We start from the raw sequence: 24,370 nt of genomic DNA, 5'->3' as shown, positions 1-24,370 counted from the left end.
CTTTTTGTTGCTAAACAGGATCATAAGAAGAGTGGTAACGGGGCTCCTCCAACAGCTGTGCCACAGGGGCTGTGGGGTTTTCCCACCCATTTGCCTCTGTCTGAGAGGAGAAGTGCTTCAGAAATATTAATGGACTGGTGATGATTTTCCACAAGGAAAATGCAGAGTTAGGTTATCCCATAATAAACGAAAAGCATATCATACCAATGAATGCATACCGTCAGCGCTATAAGGCAATACATGAGAAACCAGAGCAGAACCTTAATTTCCAACTGGTGTCATTTTCTGTAGGTCTCAAATGGGCTTCTCTGCTTAGATAAGACTAATAAACCTCTTGAAATTACAAATCAAAAGCTGACTTACACTATGCAAATGAAGCAAGTTCCCACTTTGTGACAGAGGATTCATTTGTACCTCAGATTAGAGGCTCCAATCTGTATTTCTTAGTGACTAATGAATCTGGCCTCTGCAGACCAATTTCTGTTCCACTCCAGTTAATGGCTGCAGCAGTATCAGTGTGAGCATTTTGACTATTCTGTCTCCCATTAGAGAAAGAAAAAAGGCTTTAATGCCACTTCGAAGTACCTTCCACCTGCCAGGAAGGTCGTGGTGGCTCACAATGCAGACAGAAAGAGGATATTAAAATGGATTAGGCTAATTAATCTTGCTCTGACAATAGCCTTGACCAAGTTTTCCTATTCATTTTCACAATATAGTATTCCAGACTGACATCTTTCTGTTTGTATGATGTGTTCTGTTTCCATTTCCAATGCTTTTAAATTGATCAAACAAATTATATATATGCTTAATGACACATTAGGAGTAGGTAAATGGGACAGAGTAAACAGGGTGTTACAGCAGTGCCTGGTGTACTCAGTGCACAGCATACTCAGTGCACACAAATGTTATGCATTAATGTAAAAGCCTGCCTTCAATTGATTAACTGATTACTCTGATTGGATTATTTTGTAAAATAACGTAATCATGTCACTGAATTATTCTTCTTCCTTATTATTGTTACCTTATATGCAGCTCAATGAAGCTTAAAACATGATGATAGAGTTGTTAAAAGTAAAAATTTTTAAAATACCAGCTTTTATTCAGCTTTACAGTTTTGCCGTCACTGAGAACAGGGATGGTCAGTGGACATCTTGTTTGCTTTATTGATTTCCTTTTGTAACTGACCTTTGTGCAGGAATGGGAGTTGGTAATCCTTCTAAGTATCTATGAACAGGTACAGGAACAGGAGGGGGAGTGAGAGTAGCCAGGGCTAATATATATCCACTGAGTCAGCTTCATTTCATGCCTCCTGTAATAAAGAAGGCAGTTTGTCATAGACAAGTAGTTTATAGTGCTGTGGCTGCACTGGCAGGGCTCAGTTCCCAGAGGAGTATTATCGTCATTTTAGCCTAAACTGCGGAGTGCTAATTTTGGCATTAGTATTTTTAAATCGAATTTATACATTTTGACATTAAGATGAAAGCTTCAGGCAAGACTTCTGGCATTTATTTTTACGTTTTTCAGCACATTAATAATACCATGCTTATATCTGATACAAAACAAGTCAAATTTGCATGTTTACCGCTTAGAGACCACACAGTGCTAGTGGCTAGCTGCGCTTCTATTCATGCTAATCCAACAAGAGGATGGAAAATATTTTAATGTTGAAAATAGTGTTCTAGTGCCATTAAATCACAGTAAATCATTCTGACAGTTAAGTATTATAATTGTTGCTATATAACATTGGAAATTTTCCCCAGCTGCCTAGGGCTTCAGACCTAATGATAGTTTTCTAATGAATGCAGGCAGTTGTGGATACAGTGGACAACTTGCTCAGGCCTGAAGCTCTGGAGTCCTGGAAGGACATGAATTCTTCAGAGCAAGCCCACGCAGCAACAATGTTACTTGATACATTAGAAGAAGGGGCTTTTGTCTTGGCTGATAATCTTGTAGAACCAAGTAGAGTCTCAATGCCCACAGAAAATATTGGTAAGTAAACTTCTTTTCAAGCATAAGTTAAAGTGCTGTGTATTGCTTTACACAAAAGGAGGAAAGAATACTCCAGATAGCGACATACTTTCTGAAGGCTGAGCTGTGCAATGTTTGATGGAGAGGTGAGGGCTCCAAAGCGAGGAAAACACACCTTTCTTGTTTGGGTCTTTGAAATTAGCCTTATTCTTTAGTGTCATTAGTACGGTAAAAAATGGAACGTAGTTGATGTTGCAAAGTTGATTTATCACTGAAAAATCATTAGCAGAATGTATGGATATGAAGAGTACTTAAAAGGCAGAGAATGGATTTTTTAGAGGTAACTGCTTTCTGTAGAACTGCAGAAAATACTTTTCTGTTAAATGTAAACTGTTCCTGATGAATTTAAATTACTTTTTTGCAATGTACTGTGCCAGTTAAATATTTTAAGCACTCAGTGTAGGCCAAATGTTTATATTAAACATGACTGCCTTCAGGTAAAAATGTGTTCAGTGAACTACATCTCCCATAATGCAGAATAGCTATGCTCCAGAGACTGCAGAATAGCTGGAGATAGTTGGAGCGTAATTTAGAATTTAAGTGGTGACAGAGAAATGAAGGGGTTTGGTATTAGAGATGTGCAAATATTGTTGCGAAGGATGTGTTAAAGCAAAAATCATTGCTATGCATAAAATTAAAATTCCTTTGACTTCTTACAGAGATTAATGTAGTCTCAGTGAGGTACAAGGAACCTGAAAGTCTGCTAATATGCAGAGTACAAAGATAGAGACTTGGAATAGACTGCAGAAATGAGACTTTTCACGTTTCAGTGTCTGCATATTTGTAACTGTAGAAGATGATTCTGCCTGGTTTTTAATTGAGTAGGAAGATAGTGGGAAAGTATGGGGAAAAGTCCTACAGTCTGTTATCAAAGGAACTGCACCAGTTGTTTTAAAGGAATGTGGGTAGAATCATAGGTCTGCCTCGGGATGTACACAAGCAGTTCCAAGGAGCTGAGTAGACTCTGAATATTACTTCTTGTGATAAGCTGTCTTCATGTCATAATAACACTTTCCTGATGCCATGCAAGACTGAATTCCTGGTGCGCATATGTATGGCTTGGAGAAAGAGAAGGCATTGTCCTAATTTCATACCTTTTGTCAGTCTGTAGTTCAGACCTGCAGCTAGTCTGGTTTAATATAACACAGATTTTGTCAGCCAATTGTCCACTCTCACCTATATGATTTTATCTATCCAAGGAAATCCAGCATTCAGTGGTAATCCCATGAAAGTTTCCCAATATACAGTGTGTTATAAAAGTAATGCTTAAGGATGGCTGAGTGGCATCTGATTTTTCAATTTAAATGTTTCTTAGCAGAGCTAATAAAATGGTTTCCTATAAATATACAGAATTAGATTTAGGAAAAAATCAGAAATAATTTTTAGCTCTGTATACTGATTTAGCTAAATACATGGCATGCCACTTAGGTATTCTTTGCTGACTGTTTAAAAAACTTTATATCTAAATCAATACTTAAAGTTCTAAATTTGTCAGCAGAGGATACTGCATAGACATTAAGATCTTCAAAACTAGTATTTTACTGCAACACATGTGTGGTATCTTTAAGTGGATGTTTTGTGGGCACAAATTTGAACAAGGTTTGATGTCGTTATCACTACTGGAGTACTGTCATTTTAGCAGTGTGCACTAGATTTAGTTAAAGAAGCTAAGTCTGTGTGATTGAAGCATGCAGTACAAATCTGCCTTACAGACAGCCATGTGAGAAAACTAAATAAAGACTGAGGGGAAAGATTGTCGTCTGGCATATTGTAATCTGGCCAAGAGACTTTCTCTGCATTCTCCTTTTTTAACGCTTCTTTTTTTTTTCCTCTCTGGTCTGCTTAGTTTTGGATGTTGCAGTGCTCTCTACTGAGGGCCAGGTGCAGGACTTGAGATTTCCTCAGGCTGGTAAAGGAGGCAACTGGATTCAGCTCTCTGCACGCACCATGAAACAGAACAGCAGGAACGGTGAGCCTTGGGCACGGAGCAGTGGAACGCCATTAACTTTTATAAAACCTACCTTACCTGGTTAAAATATCAAAACAAAACACAAAAAAGCTGCTCTGTGGCTTTTTCTAGATTATCATGGGTACCTGGTCGTTTTTCTTCAAATCCATAGCCTGAAAATACCTCTCTGTTTACTGACGCTTAATTGCCAATATAGCACAGGCTGCTGTCTTTCTGTGGCGTGATGATGGGCTTTTTTTTCTTTTGTAGGGTTAGCAAAACTGGTTTTCATTATTTACAAAAGTTTGGGTCGTTTCCTCAGTACTGAAAATGCAACCATAAAGTTAGGCAGTGACTTGGCGGGGCGGAACAGCACAATCGCCGTCAACTCCCACGTCATCGCGGCCTCCATCAACAAGGAGTCGAGCCGGGTGTACCTGACTGATCCCGTGCATTTCACACTGGAGCACATTGATGTGAGTTATGCTAATGAATTAATGGGAAGGTCATAAAATCAGCAGGAGAGAAAAGCAATGCAGAAAAATAACCTTTTTTTTTCCATTTGAATTTTAAATGTTGGACTAGGTCAGAGACACAAGTTAAGTCTATGAACATAAAATTAAATGAGCCTGGTTCAGTGATTATTAGAACTTAAGTGTATTCTTAATGAAAGCTAATTCAGTCATCAACATGAAAATGTAAATGACTAATTTGTTTCTAACTGAAAATTAACTCTTACCTTAGTAGAAGGGTAGAAAATAACTGTTAAGATTCTTGATGGTTTGATGTAGTAAGTTTTATTGACACGTTAACTTTTTGCAATAATTTTGGACCAAGTTATGGAAACCTATACAAATTGTTTAAATTTCATTTATTCTGCAAAGAATAAAGTATGGTATCTTGGTTTGTTTTACTTTAAATTTATGTATATTTTCTTCATGGTATTTTATTTGATGTGCTTCTTTGCTCTTAAGCTTGGCCCTTTCTCTTTTCATGTCTCAGTGTGGGCAAAGTAAACAATCACTACTGAGATAACGAATATATGGTTAAATTTTACTCTCATTTTGCCTGTTTTTATAAATCTGGTTGGATTGTTTTTCATCAAAGTAGATAGGCATCGAAGAGTGAACTTTTTTGTGATACCTGTTCACATGACTTTGGCCTGACCAAAGGTGAGAATCAAAGGAAAAAAATCCTATTTTTAAATTGTCAATTACAGGAAAAAATATCTTCAGAATAAATTCACAGTCCTAACTTTCCAGAAAGCAAAAATAGCTATAATGTACCGTCCATGCATAAAATCGTAAGATGGTAATTGTAATTGTTTAAAATTGGGTCTACAGTAATTGAGACTACACTTCAGAGTGCTTCAGACTATAAAGTCCCTTTTAAACTAGATGTCTTCCCTGTGCAACACAGTCCACAATTTTGCTGATGAAAAACTTTATTGTCCGAAACATGCAAAGTTTAATCTGAATTACCCTTTACACATATTAAACGATTGTTATTGCCATCTTAGTGTGTAAAATCCTCATTTTGTGTTATCCTTTTATCTCCCAGCCTGACAATTATTTCAATGCAAATTGTTCCTTCTGGAACTACTCAGAGAGGACTATGATGGGATACTGGTCAACTCAAGGCTGCAAACTGGTTGACACAAATAAAACTCATACAACGTGTGCTTGCAGTCACCTCACCAACTTTGCAATTCTTATGGCTCGTCGGGAAATTGTGGTAGGTAACGATGTTTCCAGCCATCAGCAGGGAACAAACTTAAAAGACTCAGCTTTAAATTTTTAGCAAGATCCAAAATTGCTGAAGTTTCTTTAGTATTTATAGCTCCTACCCACTCTTTCCTAAGCAATTTGCTTTCTGTAGCACTTTTCTTCCTCATCCATAAAGTGGCAAGCAAAATAACAGGGGAAAAAAAAAAACAAGGAAGGACAAGAGTTTTCTACAAGCCGTATTTTAAAGTTACTGACCAACCTTAGAACTGTTTTATAGACTCTCCCTCTGTACAGATAGAGAGTATCTGTAGAAACAGCTGTGGCTGCTGTTCCCTGGAAGCACAAGTGCCAGCTCTCCTTAAAGAGGAAGGTCAAGGAACTTCCATACTGGTTATTTAAACACCTCTTCATAGTCAGAAATTTTGTTGTCTATTTAAAACACTTCCTGGATATCAGGGGGCCCAGACCATGCAATATTTGCAGGGATGTGGGACTTCTCATAAAGCCATTGTATTCAAAAAGGTCGCTGCAAAGAACTGAGGCAAGGAACCTCCTTTAGCTAAACATGAGATTGAAGCCGGAATCACACATGCAGCATATTCTGCATTTTGTCCTGATCAGTGTGTAAAACATTGCTTTCTTCTCTGCTGTGGAGTTGCAGGTCTGTAGGAAAGAACATGTGCCCTCATAGGAAGTCCCAGGGAAAGCTCTCCTCTCTCTTTGGATCAGTCCAGTGGTACCTTAAAAATGTTATGTTTCTCTGCTTGTATTTCCAACCAGTCTCCAGTAAGCCATAGGAAAAGTAAAAATGCTATTTAATCTGGATAAAATAGTCACATTTTTCTCTCAGACCTTCCTCCTCTTCTACTTATTCTGATCTTGCTCTTCTGGGAAGCTGACATGAGACTGAGAAATTACTGAGTACATTTTGCCCATCTCATGTAATGAACAAGTAACTTTTCTGGATGCTACCTGTGAAAATAGGTTTTTGTTTATACTCATAAAGAGTCATATTAATTTTCTCCATTCTTGGTTATTTCTAGTACAAAGATGGAGTGCACGAATTGCTCCTCACTGTCATCACCTGGGTGGGAATTGTCATCTCTCTTGTTTGCCTGGCCATCTGCATCTTCACATTCTGTTTTTTCCGTGGCCTGCAAAGTGATCGTAACACTATTCACAAGAACCTTTGTATCAACCTATTCATTGCTGAGTTCATTTTCCTAATAGGCATCGATAAGACAGAGTACAAGGTAAGTTTTCTCTCTGTGTACTGATCTTGTTCTCTGAAATGACTGTTTGAAACAGATTTGAATTAAAACATGACAACACTGACAAGTTTTCAGCATTCTAACACAGCAAGGCTGAAATAAAAGCTCAGCATGAAAATAAGATAGATGTATTCATACATAGTATTTATATCCATCCAAAATATGCTTTTCATTTTCAGTTGAGAAACACTGACTATTAACGAAGCAGGTGGTTAGACTTTTGAAAAAGGAGATGAAATTGAATGTTGACTATTAGGAACATATATGTTTCCTATACATATTCAAATGTCTTAACAGCTATTGACTACATTTATATATATATTAGTACAAAGCCTTTTCTATTTGTATACACATTTTTTACACTTCACGTTCAAGCAGGTATTTTGGTAGTATTGGTAAAATTAATTCTGATCTGGTTCATTGGGTTGAAATTTAATAATCTAGCATAGTTTCATCCAGAATTTGACCAATGGGGATAGAATTCAAATTGATTTCTGTTACAACAGTAGAAATTTCCAAATTACAGCAGACAAAAATCACTGGGCAGACATTTAATAATTTTAAATAAGTAGTATCACATTATGCATAGAGAACCAACTGTTCATGTCTAGGATTATCTAAACTGTAAGTCCTAAAACCATATCAGTTTCAAAATTAAAAAGTTGCTTATAAAATTAAAAAGTCCACTCTGTAATTGATCATTGGGAGATGAGGGTGCAATTTCCTTATCTTCATTCACACTGTTCAGCTAATTCATTTTCTCTAGCTACTGAGCACATATTAGTGTTTTCAAATGTTCAGAGTATGTTTTGAGGTAGGAAAAATGCTCCTGAATTTGTGAAGGATTTCTAATAGAACTATCTGCTGTTTTCTTGCGCACTGATTAGTTGGAGAGGTAATGATGTGAAGGTTTTGTGGTTTACATTTCCATCTCTCTCTTTCTTTGCAGATTGCATGTCCGGTTTTTGCAGGTCTCTTACACTTTTTCTTCCTGGCAGCCTTTGCCTGGATGTGTCTAGAAGGAGTGCAGCTTTATCTAATGTTAGTAGAAGTATTTGAAAGTGAATATTCTAGAAAGAAGTACTATTATGTTGCTGGCTACCTCTTCCCTGCTACAGTAGTGGGTGTTTCAGCAGCTATTGACTATAAGAGCTACGGAACAGAGAAAGCGTAAGTAATTGCAAGTGACCTGAGTGTTTTTCAAGTGAATAATTTTTTAAAGCCTATTAGCTGTCAGAGGGTCCCTGACAGACTAAAATACCATCTGAAAGCTTTATTGGTAAGAGAATGGCAATGCTGTGCACAAATTACAATCAAGTCTTTTGTAATTCTCTAGGTTCAGGGGATTTGTACTCTAGAGAGACCGATTCTAAATTATGGTCTTTCTTTTAACACAGAAGATTGACCTGAAACAAATTGAAAAAGTAAATAACTTCTTGTCCTCAGATGTATATTAAGCAAAATTTCCGAACTTAAAGTATCTGACAAACTTAACCACCCAGTTTTAAGCTAATGCTTCATTAGATCTCTTTGTTCAGCTGCCCCTCTGGCTAGCTCTCAGCCTGAATTATGGCAGTACAATATTCCAACCTATATGTTTTATTTTAATAATATTTTATCAGATGAGTAGAGTGGGATTAAAATTAGCCATTGCCTTCTATTTACAAAAATACAGATATATATAGGAAGTGACAGAAGGTAGACAGAAAACATTTCTGAGGATTTGAGTTGCTGGAGGCATGAATTTGCCTTTCAGTAGTGTTTATTTTGTCCTTTGATGAAATTAGTTACAGAACGGGAAGATACTGTTGACTACAAGAAAGCTGCTTGATTTTGCTACTGATGAAAGACAAATAAGAGAATTCAGCAGGGAACTGGGCTGTATGAAAAATGAATTGCTAAGTGAAGTTTGCCCTAACAGGTTTACACGTCATTTAGTCTGATATCTTACGTATTCTTTTTCTACTGTTCAACTCCCAGATGGGGCATGTTATTTATACCATATTGTTTTTCAGCAAAACATGGCATCTGAACATTTTCTGTCTCATATTCCTCAGGAGTGAGCCCTTCACATATGATATAAAGTTAAAAGCAGATTTTGAAGATCACATGGGAAGCCTGCAAAAAATAGTTACTGATGTTAGTTTCATTAGTCCATGATGGCACCTGTCACCAAACCTTTTGACTGAAAGGAGAGCTTGTTTTGGTTTTGTTTCTCCTTATGTTAGTTATTCCTGATGATGTAGTTTCAGGTTCAGTCATGTTGTTATACAGGGTTCATCAGAAGAGTTTCAGGTTAGGTATTGTCCATGGAATAAGTGATACTGGGCAATGTTCATAACTGTTTATTGGCAAAATGTTACCTTAAGAAGTATTTTCTCACTTTCCATTTATTGGACTGTGATGCTAATGCACCTTTCACTTTTCATTCTCTTTTTTCCACAATAGTTGCTGGCTACATGTAGATAACTATTTTATCTGGAGTTTCATTGGACCTGTTACCTTTATTATTCTGGTAAGAACTTTGTTTTTCCCTTTCCTTTTAGGTTGCCTCACAGCAAAGTTAAAAAGATTTAAAATTTCATTCAATGCCATCCTTATTCACAAGACATTCCATGAAAAGGCTTATAAACAATTTGTAATGTGACCAATGGTTATATAAATATGTAGAAATCTTTAAAGAGTGCTGGCCAAATGATTAATTGTCAAAGCTGTGGTGGCACTTCAGCATAGCCATTTTTTCCTAATGGCTTGAATTCTGAAGGTCATATTGACATGTGTAGTCATATGAAAGATCAATGAAGTACTAAACACAGGGTTTTTTTAAAAGGAACCATTATTATTGCTTTCAATTGAGTCACTACTGTACACATTCTAGAATTTAACTGCTAATTATCCAACATAATTATCTCAAAAGGGTATTCTAATGCATTGGATAATTAAATAAATTTTATGTTCCATTTCACTTACACAGTATTTGTATGTGTATTTGCATATGCACATTTTTCCATGACTACTTCTGTGCGTATTTGTGTTACATGTAGTGCCTGTCAGACATAGAAGTTCCTCTGTTCTAGCATAAATAATGGGCTGTTAAGTAACCAGTAGAAAGCCTGTGCAAACTCATTGCTGAAGTCACTGTGTGCCTGCACACCCATCTATGCACCCACAGCTGGGTGCCCCAGTGTCCACTTAACACAGAATGTTGCATTCATACATCAATTACCAGTTCTCTGAGCACTTCCAGGTAAAAAGCATTTAGTCATGTGTCAAGCCAGGGAGAATTCTCCCATTTATTTCAGACTAATAATACCAACACTAAACAGTGGAGGAATTTGTGAGGAAAGTGAATTCGAGGTGTGCATTTTGCCTCTCATTTTGGTTTTCTCTGCTAGCTCTGCATCTTTAAAGCCTGACTATACTTGGGAAGTATTGTAGAAGGCTGGTGCTGGGGACATGGCCTATGTACATAGAGAGCTTTTCTCATAATTGGTGATAGTTTGGAAGGATTAATTATTTTGTTTTCATGCTTTTGAAATTTTAAATAGTTGCATTTCTCCTGCCGTTTCACAGTAGTAGAGTTTGAAATGTTAACAGAATTTCAGTTCACTTGAATTTCCAAATTCAGGAATTGTATTTTTCCATATTCAGAAATACTGTTTTTTCAGTGTGAAGCATATGCATCAGGCATAATTTTGAAATTTCTTTGATTTTTATAGATCTATGTGCCAGACATATTATTTCAGCACTTTTTGTACTTACAGTACAAACTGATACTTTGATTATGGAAATTTCTATTTAAAAATGTGCCTGGCCAATGTTTTGGTTCCATTCACTCTGTATCAAAAACTATTGGAATCCTTGAGCGGTCACTTAAGAAAAGATAGTTGTACAATGTAGAAGTTGTTAGAGTTCATTGGCATATTTTCAAAGACATGGGTGGAGATGCCAAAACTTTTGTGTGTATGAGATGAATTAGAAAAATTATAGTGTTTATAAGATTTAAGCATAGACCATAATAACTGTACAGTTTATTCTAAATACATTCAAATTAAATCATATCTCAGAATGATGGGGATTCTTTTTTTAATTAAACCTACAATTGCAATTGAAGTTTTAGAAAGATAGGCTTAGTATGCTCAATATGATACACAATATTTTTCAACATAAAATTGCTTCTTGTTGTAATTATTCTGGAAATTGTTCAGAGTTTCATGCTGCAATAGTTAAGTCATCTCAGTTCTGGTTGTGTGGTGATAATTTTGCTTTTTGTTTGTAGTTCCTTATTTTATTATTACTGGGGGTATTTTGCTAAGCCATCTATATTTCTCTCCCTTCCTCTAAAATAGCATTTCACATGGGAAGCCTTGGGCTTTGCTGACGGCTTTTTCACTTCCTCGTAACCAGGTCAGAGTGAGAATAGAGGTGAAGGACATTTAATCATATTGACCATGTACAGACATAGTTCACTATTATTTACTGGCCATGACATTATTATCCTCCAGCAAATCATTTAGACTGAGACGCAGAAGGCTTTTGGGAGCAGTATTCCCAACTTGAAAAATATGAAACAGCAGGTAGCAATCACAGCACAGTTCCTGGGAGTAATTCTTCTCTGGCAATTGCTTTGCCCTCTAATCGTCCCAGCTGAGAAAGCAAGAGAAACCAGAGGAAGAAGTGTGACAAGTGTAGTGGCTGAAAAATAATATGTCATGTGCACTGTAACCAAAGAGCTATATTTGTAGTGCAGCTTACTTAGTGTCAGTAGCATGTGAGAATTTCTCTTTGGTAAGCTTTTTAACATGTTGCTCAAATCACTTTTATGTTTCTCGGTTTAATAGTACTGTCAATGTACATAAACTCTTTTTTGACAGTATTGCTTTCTATTTTAATCTACAATTTTTTTTCTCTGAATTTATAAGCATTTGTACTTGTGTCTGTGCACATTTTTGCACAAAATGAGAATGTGAAGTATGAGGGGGAAGTATGAAGTTCCTCAGCACATCTTCTGAGGAACTTTTAACTTCAGTATTTCTATAGCCTGTCATGCCTTTGGGCACCAGGGTTATTATATCTATGAGAAAAGAGCATGTAAGTAATGAGCGGTGGGAAACCATTAGTATGCCTGAAATGGTTTAATGAAAGCTTGGATCATGATACGTCAGGAGCTGTTCTTATCATTTGGACAGCTCCATCTGCATCTTTAATAATTAATTCCGTTCAGTAAGAGTTCAGTGTGCACACTCATTTAGAAGCCTTCAGAGAGCACCTCTCTCGCTGCCAGTCCCAGGGAGAAATAGGCTTCTGCATGGCTAAGAGCAAAGATCTGGAGATACAAGAGCAGTTTTAGAGCTGCATTTGCCAGGTAACAAAAGCTCCGGGGAGTTCAAAAAGGGTCAGAACATGTGCAGTTCAGCTAGGTTACTTCAGAGTGGTGTTTCTGTTCTTCTGTCTTATCGTATCCATGTCAGCACTGCAGGCTGTGTGGAATGAATTTTAAGCTGCTAAGCTCAAGGCGGACGTGATTCCATTGAGCAGGTTCATGGCTATGAAACAAACAGTGCACTTCTGTAATCTGTGGTCAGAAAAGCCGGAGCACTTTGACTGCTATGTGGATCCATACTCATTCATGTCCAAGGAACAGGTGGTGTCAGTTTAATTTAGCCAAAACGGTTGCAGTTTGCTTTTCCCAGCTCACAGATTAGTCTACCAAAGGTTGTCTAAGCAAAAATTACTAAGATGCCCCATTTCAGTACCACAGAATGTGTTAAATGTTCTCACCAGTTGAAGTATTGCTTACCAAAGTCAGTGGATGTACAGATGCACACATAACTTAGCCCTACATGTGAAAATGGACTGTATTTGTAAACTTATTTTTATAAATAATACATGTTTATCTTTCTGTAGTAGACACTTGATAAATGGTATTTATCTATTAGTTACAGGGGAAATTTATCATAATTTTTACAAAATCTAGTTTTATTTTGCTACTAATTCATTGTACCTGCAACTAATTCCAATTGATTAGTCTTCTGTGCAGGTTAGTACACACACTTTTTTAAAAAGTTAATTTGAGTTGGACACACTCCCTCTCTCAAAATTACATAGGTTTCAGGGGCCAGAGAGACAAATTTCCTACTTACACCTTCTTTCATGTCCAGTTCCTTCTGATAATCCAAATGAGAAATGGCCATATGTGTGTTCCCTGTGAAACAAGCATGGTCTTCCAGGGTGCTGCATTTGATTATTACCATAAAAATTCTTCGTATTTTATATTTAAAGTAGTAACTTGTTATTTTTTAATATATATCAATTTTCTTTCGCTTTGTGCTATCTAATTACACTAGTAATATTAAGAGATGACAAGGAACTAGTATTTTAGAAGATACTCTAATTTTTTTATATTTTTACTTTATACAAAATTCTAAATTCAGGGTGTAGATTAAGCTAGTTCTCTATCCAGTATGCTGTCTCTTCCAGTAGACAGTAAGTTTTGGAAACTAGATCAAGTATAAGCATAAATTAAACACTATAAATTCAAAATTTTTGCTTACTATTACCAGCTAATGTTTTAAAAGATGTCATATTATAGCTCCACCTTCTGTAGCTGTGTGTTCTGTCACTTTTTGTTATCATTGCAGAATCTTCAAATTCAAACCTGATGCCTGACCAGATTTTTAAAGAAAGCTTTTGAAAGAGCGTTGGTCTGATTTGCAGACACGCAGCATGAGAGAGATTTTGCAGACTTGATTAAGGGTATAATTTTAGGACTGTTTGAGATGTATACATTGTGCATCTCTGTGTCTGTTTGCACAATGTATATATATATATATATTTTATTAGCGCTGAAGAAGAGGTTCAGCTGCAGATTTTGGCTCTTCTGGGATGAATGCAGCCCAGTTGTCAGGATGAGGCCCAGCAGTCACTAACCATTTATATTACATGAAGTGATGTAATGCCACCATTGTCAGAGGCCCATTTTTTCTCTTAGAGTGCTCTCAAAAGTCCATCTTGCCATTCATGTGGGCCTTTGTATGACCTCAGAGTACTGCATGCTTGTGGTGGACATTCTTCTTAAAGAAAGGTGTCCTACTCAGACCATCTGTAAAGCTTGGAAAACATCTACAGATTCATTTGTGTAGATCAGTAACAATTCAGTCCTCACAGACACAGTTCAGGCTGAAAGGGGCTTCAGGAGATGAGTGGTCAAGCCTTCTCAAAACAGGCTCAGCTCTCAGCCAGACCAGGTTGCTCAGAGCTGAAAAAGCTTTGCTTGTACAAACAAATACAAAACTGTGTTTTCTTTATGTGTTTTCTTCTCCCCCTCTACATGTTTCTCACCAAGAAAAGTAATTTGGCTATTCCTTATAAAAGGAATTATTTTCCACCAAGTTCCCTTCCCTCACTGCTTATGAGTGCTTTTCACTTTCATGTGAAAAAAGAAAAAAAAAAAAAAAGGCAGGATGCCCAAAATCTTTAACTCATGAGTTCCTTCAAAACAATCAATTTCTAGATGAAAAGCAGTAAGGGAGCCAAAAACAAATCTATAGAAAGGTTTGGTTACAGTATCTGTAAGTGGGCAAAATAGGGTTTTTATAATGATATAATGTGTGACAGAGATGCCAGCATGTTAGAACAAGTGGCAAACCATGGTCTTTTGACTGCTGAAACTGAAAACTATGCAATATTTCACAATGATGGAGAAACAAGTATCATATGCTCAGTTGTCATAGTTACTTTGTCTTCAAGTACAGTTTTTTCCTTTTTTCTTGGAAGGACTTTTTCAGCTGCTGTGATACAGCATTATTATTTCTGTGGGCTGATTTTGTGGGTCTGTACATAAATTATAATTAAAGTGTCGCTTAAGAAACTGCTTTGTGCAGTTGTTCCCTGGTGCAGCACGGACAAACACCCAGACAGAGCTGAGTACCTACATAAAACCTAATGCAATGGAGCTTGGCTCATCTGTGGGGTAAGGCCATGTCTGCTCACATGTCACTGAAGGAACCTCAGTACGTGAATAAAAGTTCTTATTTGTCATGTGACAAACCAGCACTTCAGTTGTACAAAGAATCAGAGGATAAACCCCTCTTGTTTCATAAAGCAGTCATTTGTGGGCTAAGCCATATCGATGAGTTTTTGATCCAAGAATGATGATGCCCGTACAATACAAGATACTCCAGAGTAGCTACTTAGGCAAGGATTAGCTTCCAGCTGTGCTGTAAATACTATTCTGAACTGGATTGTGCACTCCTGGATGCATAGGTTGCAGCCAAAGTTGATGTACGTGTTAGGATTGACACAGGGCATGCGTGTTAGCTCTTAATCTGTTTGTTTTCACAAAAAGCAAATTGAGGTTGCATTTTATTTTAAGCAGGCTGAAAAAGCTTACATTATGTCAGCTACCAAACTGTGCAAGAAACATTTTTAAATGCAGAAAAATAAAGTCAGTGTGCAAAGATGTGGAACTGAGGGTCAGGTCAGGTGCAGAGCCCTTGTCCTGTCTGGTGCACAGGCAGCCAAGGAGAGAAACAACTTGTTTTCTCGTGAAGTTTCCCAATGAAGTTATGCCATACAATGGAAACCTAGATAAGAGGAAGAGATCACAGTGATATAGTGAAATGGTTTTGCTCATCTGGTTAGTAATTTCCTGTAAGAATCATAAAAGATAATCACCAAGATCATGAATTATTGACACTTCTGTTACATTTGCAGCAATGGAAATATGCTTAACCGACACCATGTACATACATCAGCTTAAAGGTTAAGTATTTTCAGCCAGTTCTTGAAACACAAACAGAAATCAATCATAAAAGCTTATTTTCATTATTTGCATCACAAACACTTTTTTTCTATTAATCTCAGCATACAATTGTAAAAATGTTATACTTTGCATGATAAGGTCAAAAAGTTGCCAGACACTTTTCTGGTGTTGAGAACTGCATTATATGCTGTCCATCCTGATTTTGAGACAGCAGCAGGAGTGATTTCCCATAGCAGTAGAATTGTTTCTGTAATACATGTCATACTAACAGACTCTGATCAGAACCTTCAAAATACTCATCTTTTCAAGATTAAGACCAGCTCTTTATTAGGATTTTGGTGACATTTCTGACCATTGAGGCACAGCTGCAGGAACACTTCTGGCATGAACTGGTATCGCCAATGTTACAAAAACAGTGAAAATTTTTAAGGTGTCTCAAACCAAAGGCTACCCAAATTGAGAGACTGGGTATAATCATGCTCTATCAGTAACCGGTTGCAGATAGATATATATGTATATATAGATATGGAAGATTATAAGAATGGATTTCTCTATCTAACATATGTGTTACAGGGATGTCCAAGCATGTCCATTCTTCCATCTTCTCTTGGCTTTTGGTACAGCCACTTCATGTGGATCATTGTAGTACAAGATAAGGATGTGTGTCTTCTCCCTGAAAGGACGTGGCTCTTACTGGTTTCAAAGATACAATTTTGTCTGACTTGTCTGTGTGATATAGGGCAGCACAAACTAATTGCTGAAATTAATTGGATACCACTTTTCAGCCCATATTCTTCAGGCACCCTTGTATTTGGCTTGCTGTGCTTTTCACAGGCTTTGAAATCAATAGGAGAAAGGCACCCAGTACCTTTGATCTCTGTTATCCTGTTTCACAATAAGAAAATGATAAAACATTTCCTTCAGTGTCTTCCGTGGTGTTACCTATATGAATGACACAACAAGAATAAGATGCCACAGTCCTTCAAGTGGCACACACAGTCTCACTTCGACAGAATCCAGACTACAAAGGAAAAGAGGGCAGCAGGAGGGTGCACCACTGGCATATGTCTATGGCACTGTCTGAGGCATTTGCGACATCTTTGTGTTTCTTTTTCTTTTTTTCTCGATTTTTCTTTTTCTCCAGTTACATTTAATCTCTTTTCAAGACCCCAGTAGGATTTGTGAGAACAAAAGGGAATAAAAAAAAAAAAAAAAAAAAAAGGAGAAACCAGCAAAGGTGAAAAACATTTCAAAAGCAGGACGGGGTGAGAAAAAGACAACTAGTATAGCCCAGAAAAGGGGTGACCACAGTCCTCGAAGAGTGAGATGGGGAACAGGGCCAGAGGTGACAGGTAAAGGTGAGCAGATGATGAGCACAACATGCTGGAGGACAGATATAGACTGATAATGGCAAGTGTTGAACATGAGTTAAATATGGTGGTTCATGATGATGTGGTGCATTTGGGAAATTAGGTGAAACAAGGACTTCTAATATTTTGATCCTCTCATTCTTACTTGCAATCACCATTTGCAGACCATCTAATGTGGTTACCAATTTTCACTACTTACTTGGAAATAAACTACAGGGTTTTTGTTTAGCTGATAACATCATCACTATTCAGCCTATTACTTGAAGTAGTTTAATTTCATTCTTATCTGTTTTGACAGCTGAATCTTATCTTCCTGGTGATCACATTGTGCAAAATGGTGAAGCACTCAAACACTTTGAAACCAGACTCTAGCAGGTTGGAAAACATTAAGTAAGTGCTTTGTGTTCAAGTATGAGAACTATGATTATTTTCTGATTGCTGAACTGATTGAAAGCTACTCTCCATTAGGAGCACATGCCATTGTCTCCCAGCAACTGCAGATGTCAATTAGAAGCCAACAGAGCCAATCCTGCTTTCGTCACATTGTTGCTGTAATGTCACAAACGCCGGTCAAAATTAGATAATTTCAGCCTGGAACTAGTGCCAAGAAACTGTTTCACGGAAATGCCACAGCACTGTAGTAATTTCATTTGCATTTAAAATGCAGTTCAAAAATTATGTTCCTGTTTGCATGGCTGATATGATTATATTAAGTTTGTTTTGTTAAATGACTTTTTGATTTAGGGATTCTGAGCAGTTTCTACTCGTAATCCTGTTCTCCCAAGAGAATTGACTCTATTATTATTGTTAACTTGAAGATTATCTGCTGTTTTCATGCTAATTTAACAAATGTTTACTTTATCATGGTGTTCTACTGTAGCATCCCTTTTGCAGAGTAATATAAGTTTTATATAACTAACAAGGCTTTGGCAGCTTTTTGCTTCTTTAGATAGCTTTTTACTGTATTCTGTATAGCTTTACGTTGTATTCAAGGTTTTTGTTACCAACACTGAAGGGATGGTGCAACTTTCTAATACTGAGGGTTGGATGTGAAAGGGTCTTACAGATCTGCTTTGAACGTTGGAAATGGCAAAGGGAGACTTTCAGTAAGGATAACATTGTGAACTAGATGTTCTAGATAGGTCAGTATCAGCTTCATTGCATGTTGCATGATGAGAGAGAGAGCTAATCTTTAGCATCTCTCTCTTTTCTTCCTTTTCCTCTTTCTGTCTTCTCATCCACACCAGTAATTACCGTGTTTGTGATGGCTACTATAATACGGACTTACCTGGGTAAGATAGAACCCTACATTAACAAACTTCTAGCATGATTTTTAACTTTACAAACTCGGTCATATTGTGGATTTCCCTTAATTTTAATTAACTATTTTTGAGATACCTGATTTGCTAAAGACTTTTAAACTATTATAATGCCTTTATAATTTTAAATTGCTTGCCTCTGCATTTTGAATTTCCTAATTTTGACTAATTTTTATAGACAATTAAAAATGCTCTTATTAATTTCTGTTTCAATTCTGTCTAATAATTTTGTTTCTCTTTTCTGCTTATAATGCTTTCTAGCTATGAAGATAATAAGCCATTTATCAAGTAAGATCATTAGTTAGATGTGGAATTCACTGACTAAATTCCCTTTCCCTTTCATTCTGTGCTGTTTGCTACAATTCCTGTTCCTTAACCTATTCATGATGGAATCTTTTTTAGATTGTTCTGTAAAGCAATATCCATGTTTTTGTCGCATTTCAGCAGGGTTTCTTCATGCGGAAGTTACATCCTCTAGCTTCAGTTTAGCTGAGTTTATCGAAGCATTAGTGATTTGGGCTCTAGGCTTTTAATCTGCTGTTTAACCTTTATGCATTTGTGTTACATTACTTAGTGTCATATGGCAGCACCACTGTTTAAAATATATGGTGTGATTAGTGGCTAAGCCAGATTTATCAATCTCTTCTCTAAAAGCAGATAAAGCAATGGAGTAGGTGGGGCTTGTGCTATACTTCTGCATTTCAAAATAGTTCTGACATCCTATGCTGTTCTTGAGAAAGACAAAGGTTATATCTACTCTTGCTGTTTGCACTGGAGTCAAAGAGTACTAAATGGAATTGTTCTTTCTTTGATAGATAAAAGGTTAAACCCAAGGAATTTTTACATTTGAATGTGAAACTAGTAAAAGCCAACTGCAGGAACTGAAATGTTAATATTGGATTTGGCGAAGTACATTCTCATAAGTAATGTTACTAAAATTAATTTTCTTTTACAGATCCTGGGTCCTGGGTGCATTTGCTCTCCTGTGTCTCCTTGGCCTAACATGGTCATTTGGTCTGCTGTTTATAAATGAGGGGACCGTGGTGATGACATATCTCTTCACAGTATTTAATGCTTTCCAAGGAATGTTTATTTTCATCTTTCATTGTGCCCTTCAAAAGAAAGTAAGTTACCAAAACCACAGATGAATGTTCCCTAACTCCTTAGAAATGCCACACATAATTCTTAAGAAAACAGAGATAAAATTAGCAATGTGAAGTAGTTTGAGGAGGGGACTAGAATTCCAAAGCAGTTCTTGCTGTATGTGCTGGTGGGAGTCATGTAACTGCTCTGTGACCCAGGTAGGTTTAACATGGATGCAGCAGTTCCAACCTGGGCTTGAAAAGTTTTGAGGTTTTGTGAAGAAAATTGCTATAGAAAGTGTACTGTTTAACTGGTAATTAACTGGTAATGTGGTACATATTAGCCTGGACTTAGAGCTAGAAGTCTTCTATGTCCACATGAAACAAGTCCTGCCTTTGCTGCAGTGCTGCAAACAAAGGATCAGTTACAATATCAGCCTGGAAATGGTCTCCTTTTCTCCAATGGAGGCAGAGCAACTCTCCTGAGATCCCATTAAGCTGCCACATAAAACTGTGGGTGATAGGCAGGGATTGTACTATGTGAGCTTGTTCATTACAAAATTAAGTGGGATGTAAAAATTAATTTTATTATGAACTTTGACACACCTTAGAAAAAAGTAGTCATTAATGCTAGACAGCTGCTAACAGGAATAGTTTTCTGAAGATGGAAAAGATGACAGCATTACTTTTTTTCCAAGTGTATGCCTCCCCCAAATATCCCAATAGCTTTGTGCTCATCACTGGAGCGTTCCTCACAAGTGGGATGAGCTAAATTAGTTCTGCTCCCCTTCACTGGATGAAAGCAGAAGGGTCCAGAAGGAGCAGATCTGCTGGAAGGAGAGAGAGAGACAGAGAAAGCTTGAAGGGGAGAGAGGAGCAAACAGCAGGAGAGAAAGAAAGTGAAGGGCACAGCCTGTGGTACCTTTTTTGGGTTCCATGCACCCCTTCTCTTCCCCAGAGGGTGAAGATTGCTTCCAAGGATGCTTTAGAGGTGCTTTAATGAACAGTGCATGGAAAAGCTGACAGCCTTTGTTAGAAGGCAGGACAAATGGAAGTAATGAGAGTTGAGAGGAAGGATGAACATCAAAAAATCCCACCCAAACAAACTTAACTTGAAATGCAGTATGTCCTACATTTGGAAATACCCAATTTGCAATATTTATATTCTAAATATTTTTACCAATTTTACGCTGGAGTCCTAGCAATTATTAACTCCCATTATAATTAGCTCACCAGAGACATAATTAACTGATATTTATAAGATGGTTTGAGACCATTGGATAAAGCGTTGTGTAAATACAAAAATCCTGTGCTCATGTTCTCAACTGTACCAGCTCTAACATTACCAGCGTCTCTAAATTTGGTGTAGACAATGGCATTGAGAGGTGTTTTAGGAAAAGATTGGTAGACAGAATTTTACCCAGATGAACATGACACTCCTCTTATTTGGATAGAACAAAAGCACACTTAAAGAGAAGATTAAGCCTAAGAGAAGAAGATAGGGAAGAAAATGCAAACATTCTCAAAATGCAAATAATTTCTAGGTTAGGGTTTCATATAATGTTTCCCTTTTTACTATTTGTATTGGACTTGAAAATCAGAAACAGATTTCTTTTTTATTTCTTTTTACAGCTGTGCATTGTTTTTATATAAAGTGGAGTCAGCAAAAAGCAATATTAAAATACCAGTCAGGTGTGAAAAAGCATAACCTAGAGCAATAAGATTTATACCTGAAAGAATGTTAAAGCTGCCATTTTAGATTTTTAAGTGTCACTGCCTTTGACTGGATATTGTCCTATCCTCTGTCTGCATAGCTAATGTAGTCTTTTTATTCTGTTATTACTACTTGGTCACTAAATTGAACAGAGAAATAGAATTGTGGAAGTGGAAACTATTATGTTTCCAGTTCTGACGAGATGATAGTGCTGTTGCTTCCATCAGTTTCCAACAAGCTATAATTTAGAAATAATGACAGTGGGATGCGCAGTCCTGACAGATAATGTACATTCACTGCAATATAGGCATTAGGCAAAACCAACCCTGGAGGGTGGTATTTGGGTAAAAATACAGTTTTGATTGCTATTGTCTCTACTGTGTAGTGGTTTAGAGCATTTAATATCCATTAGTGTTCAGGAATGTATTTTCTTAGGTGTTATACCACCTAGTGATGATCTATGTAGACCTTTTTTTCCAGACTACAGGGTTAGAAATTATAATTCTGAGTTGTTTCATTTCTGTTTTCATTCTTTACATGTCTTTTGTGCTGATATAGATAGGGGTTGACTTAAAATATGTACCATATACTTTTATAAAAAGCTGAGTTATTGTGTCTTGCTTAAAGTACAAATTATTCAGCTTTTATTCAACCTTGTGGTTTATAGAAACATCACAGTATGTATTCTGTGAGTAAAACTCCAGTTGAAAACAGCACATTACACATGTAAATCCACACTTTAATATTTTGCATTTTCTCCTGTCCCCTTTTTGCATACACATAACTTTCTGTCTTATTTATTCATAGGTCAGGCAGAATTTCCAGATTAGCTGATTTTCACAGAAACTCACGAGTCTCATTGATGGAGAAGAGACACTTAAATTCCCATGTAATCTGGTGGAAGTTTTATGAATTTAGACTTACATATCTATACAAATTCTATCCACTGTGTCCTTTCAGTGATACAGTCTTGCTGCCAAGACATGTACACGCTCTTCTGTTATCTGAAAATAGTAGTCAGTGAAGCAGTCATGGAATATAAGAGAATTAACTGCTCTGTAAATGATCCTGATTACTTTTATAGCAATCGTTATCACACATTAGAAAACTAAAGTTTCTAGTAGATTACTGGAAACAGAAGGTGAATAAATGCAGCCCAGATACTGGAGTCATTAATTAGTTTTGCTGCTCTGTCAGAAAAAAAAAAAATCATAAACATAGGTATATTCATACTTCTATATTCAACACAGACAGGAATTAGAATTTTATGTTTTGGTCCTAAAAGTGAAAGGTGCTTCATTCCCAGCCCTTATGGTTCAAAATGTGACTGGAACACTGACAAATGCCTCCATCAGCATAGCTGGAGCTGTGCCTGCAGTGCGGCAGTGGTGTTTGTGAGCTCAGTGCCAGAGCAGATGTCACCATCTGAAGTAGCAGCTGGATGAGTTACACAGAGTAACTCTGTATGAAAATGCCTTTACAGGCATTGCAAGTTTTGCACTTTTTATTGGAAATCATCACATAAGGGGCAGTACTGAGCAGTGCTCAGCCTTTCTTGCCTGCTAGGATGGGAAGACAGGCTTTCTTAGCTTTCTGTACCAAAAGCTCTTATAAAAACAACTATTTTCAGCCAGCATTCAATTTGGGTAAACTTAACTATATTAATCTACATTATGAAAATGATATAAAAATAATTCTATAACTGACTCAGTAATGATTATTCAGGGTCATCTCTAAGAAGTATGTGTATACCTTGGAAATAATGGGTTCAAAATTCCTGGGTAGCTGCTAATACTGCCACTGAGTAGGGAGAAATAAGTGGTTTTGCTAACAGCCAGCAATTTGAAAGACAAGAATTACCTATTTGCTTGAAAAGTGAGTAGTTTCAATGCAAGGTTCATGTGTAAGACTATTTCCTGTGCTAAGCAATTTTTTCCCCCGTAGGTACGTAAGGAATATGGGAAATGCTTCCGACATTCCTACTGCTGTGGAGGACTTCCAACTGAGAGTCCCCACAGTTCAGTGAAGGCATCAACAACGAGAACAAGTGCTCGCTATTCCTCTGGCACTCAGGTAACAAAGATTTTGGCAGCATCTTTTAATTACCTTATTTATGAAAAGCCTATTGAGATGTCTTCCAGTCAGAAGGACTAATTGTCTTCTCATAATTGTCACGTCGATAGTAAATACATACTTCTGCATAGTAGAATTATTTCTTTTTAAACATTTGCTTTTACTTTGGTGTAATACAAACACCTTAATTTTTCTTGTAATTAGTGGCTGGTTTATAAGAAAGTTTATACCGTCATGTTTCATTTAAATGAAGTTTAATAAATTAGAGTTTTAATAAAAAAAGAAGGAATTTTCACTATGTGCTAGAAGAATGGTTTACTCTAGGCTAAAACAAACAGAAGTATTCTACATAATGGCACATGAGTAGGAAAAAAACCTTCTTGTAACCTACTATGCTTTTGTCTCACTGCTTTATGTTAACAGAGTCGGATAAGGAGGATGTGGAATGACACTGTGAGAAAACAATCGGAATCGTCTTTTATCTCAGGTGACATCAACAGCACTTCAACACTTAATCAAGGTCAGTCACTGGGAACATTTCAGTTTTAGAATCTATAAATTTAATACAGATTTTATATCATTTAACACAGAAGAAATGAAAAGAATGTTTAAAAAAAAAATCTGGAACAATTGTTCTCTAAAAGCAGAGTTTTAAAGTTATCCACCAGCACTTCTGAAAACCATGTTCCTTTAACTGGCCCCTGCTATAGAAGTTGAATTCTTCAATTCATGGGAATGTATTTGAATTAGTTTCATCAATAATTTAGCTTAAAAGCAAGATCATAATTTTAAATCTTTCCTAACCTTTATAGGTTGAATCTGAAATAGAAATATGAGTGCAGTAACATTTTAATGCATATTTGACTGACTTTTAGGTGCAGAAATTTTCCCAGTGAAATCTAATTGATATCATTTCTATGCAAAAGATGTCTGTAAAGCATTTATCTTTTCTATTTCAAAGAGCATCATATCTGTAACATGGAATAGAATCCAGATTTTCAGGCACAGAGAAGTCAAAACTCAAAACTTCTCAGCTCAGATAGACTTTGAAATCTGTAACCTCATTCTCATGTC

General features: G+C 36.7%; 1 protein-coding gene across 10 annotated transcripts in view; it reads left to right on the top strand.

Annotated features, from left to right (window-relative positions):
• The window catches only part of ADGRL2 (adhesion G protein-coupled receptor L2), a 387,257-nt gene that overhangs the window by 352,818 nt on the left and 10,069 nt on the right, over positions 1-24,370 (top strand). For 8 of the 10 annotated variants that reach the window (XM_069023029.1, XM_069023030.1, XM_069023032.1 and 5 more), the window contains 11 exons: positions 1,806-1,989; positions 3,875-3,997; positions 4,247-4,452; positions 5,537-5,710; positions 6,747-6,956; positions 7,924-8,144; positions 9,423-9,489; positions 17,407-17,498; positions 19,383-19,551; positions 23,168-23,296; positions 23,720-23,816. In XM_069023029.1, the coding sequence (XP_068879130.1) occupies positions 1,806-1,989; positions 3,875-3,997; positions 4,247-4,452; positions 5,537-5,710; positions 6,747-6,956; positions 7,924-8,144; positions 9,423-9,489; positions 17,407-17,498; positions 19,383-19,551; positions 23,168-23,296; positions 23,720-23,816 (1,672 nt within the window). The remainder of the gene's footprint in view (positions 1-1,805; positions 1,990-3,874; positions 3,998-4,246; positions 4,453-5,536; positions 5,711-6,746; positions 6,957-7,923; positions 8,145-9,422; positions 9,490-17,406; positions 17,499-19,382; positions 19,552-23,167; positions 23,297-23,719; positions 23,817-24,370) is intronic. The other 2 variants (XM_069023031.1, XM_069023034.1) reach the window with 1 other exon arrangement.

This window comes from Aphelocoma coerulescens, chromosome 8, assembly GCF_041296385.1.
Source record: "Aphelocoma coerulescens isolate FSJ_1873_10779 chromosome 8, UR_Acoe_1.0, whole genome shotgun sequence".
Taxonomy (NCBI): domain Eukaryota; kingdom Metazoa; phylum Chordata; class Aves; order Passeriformes; family Corvidae; genus Aphelocoma; species Aphelocoma coerulescens.
This window is presented reverse-complemented; position numbering and strand designations above follow the sequence as displayed.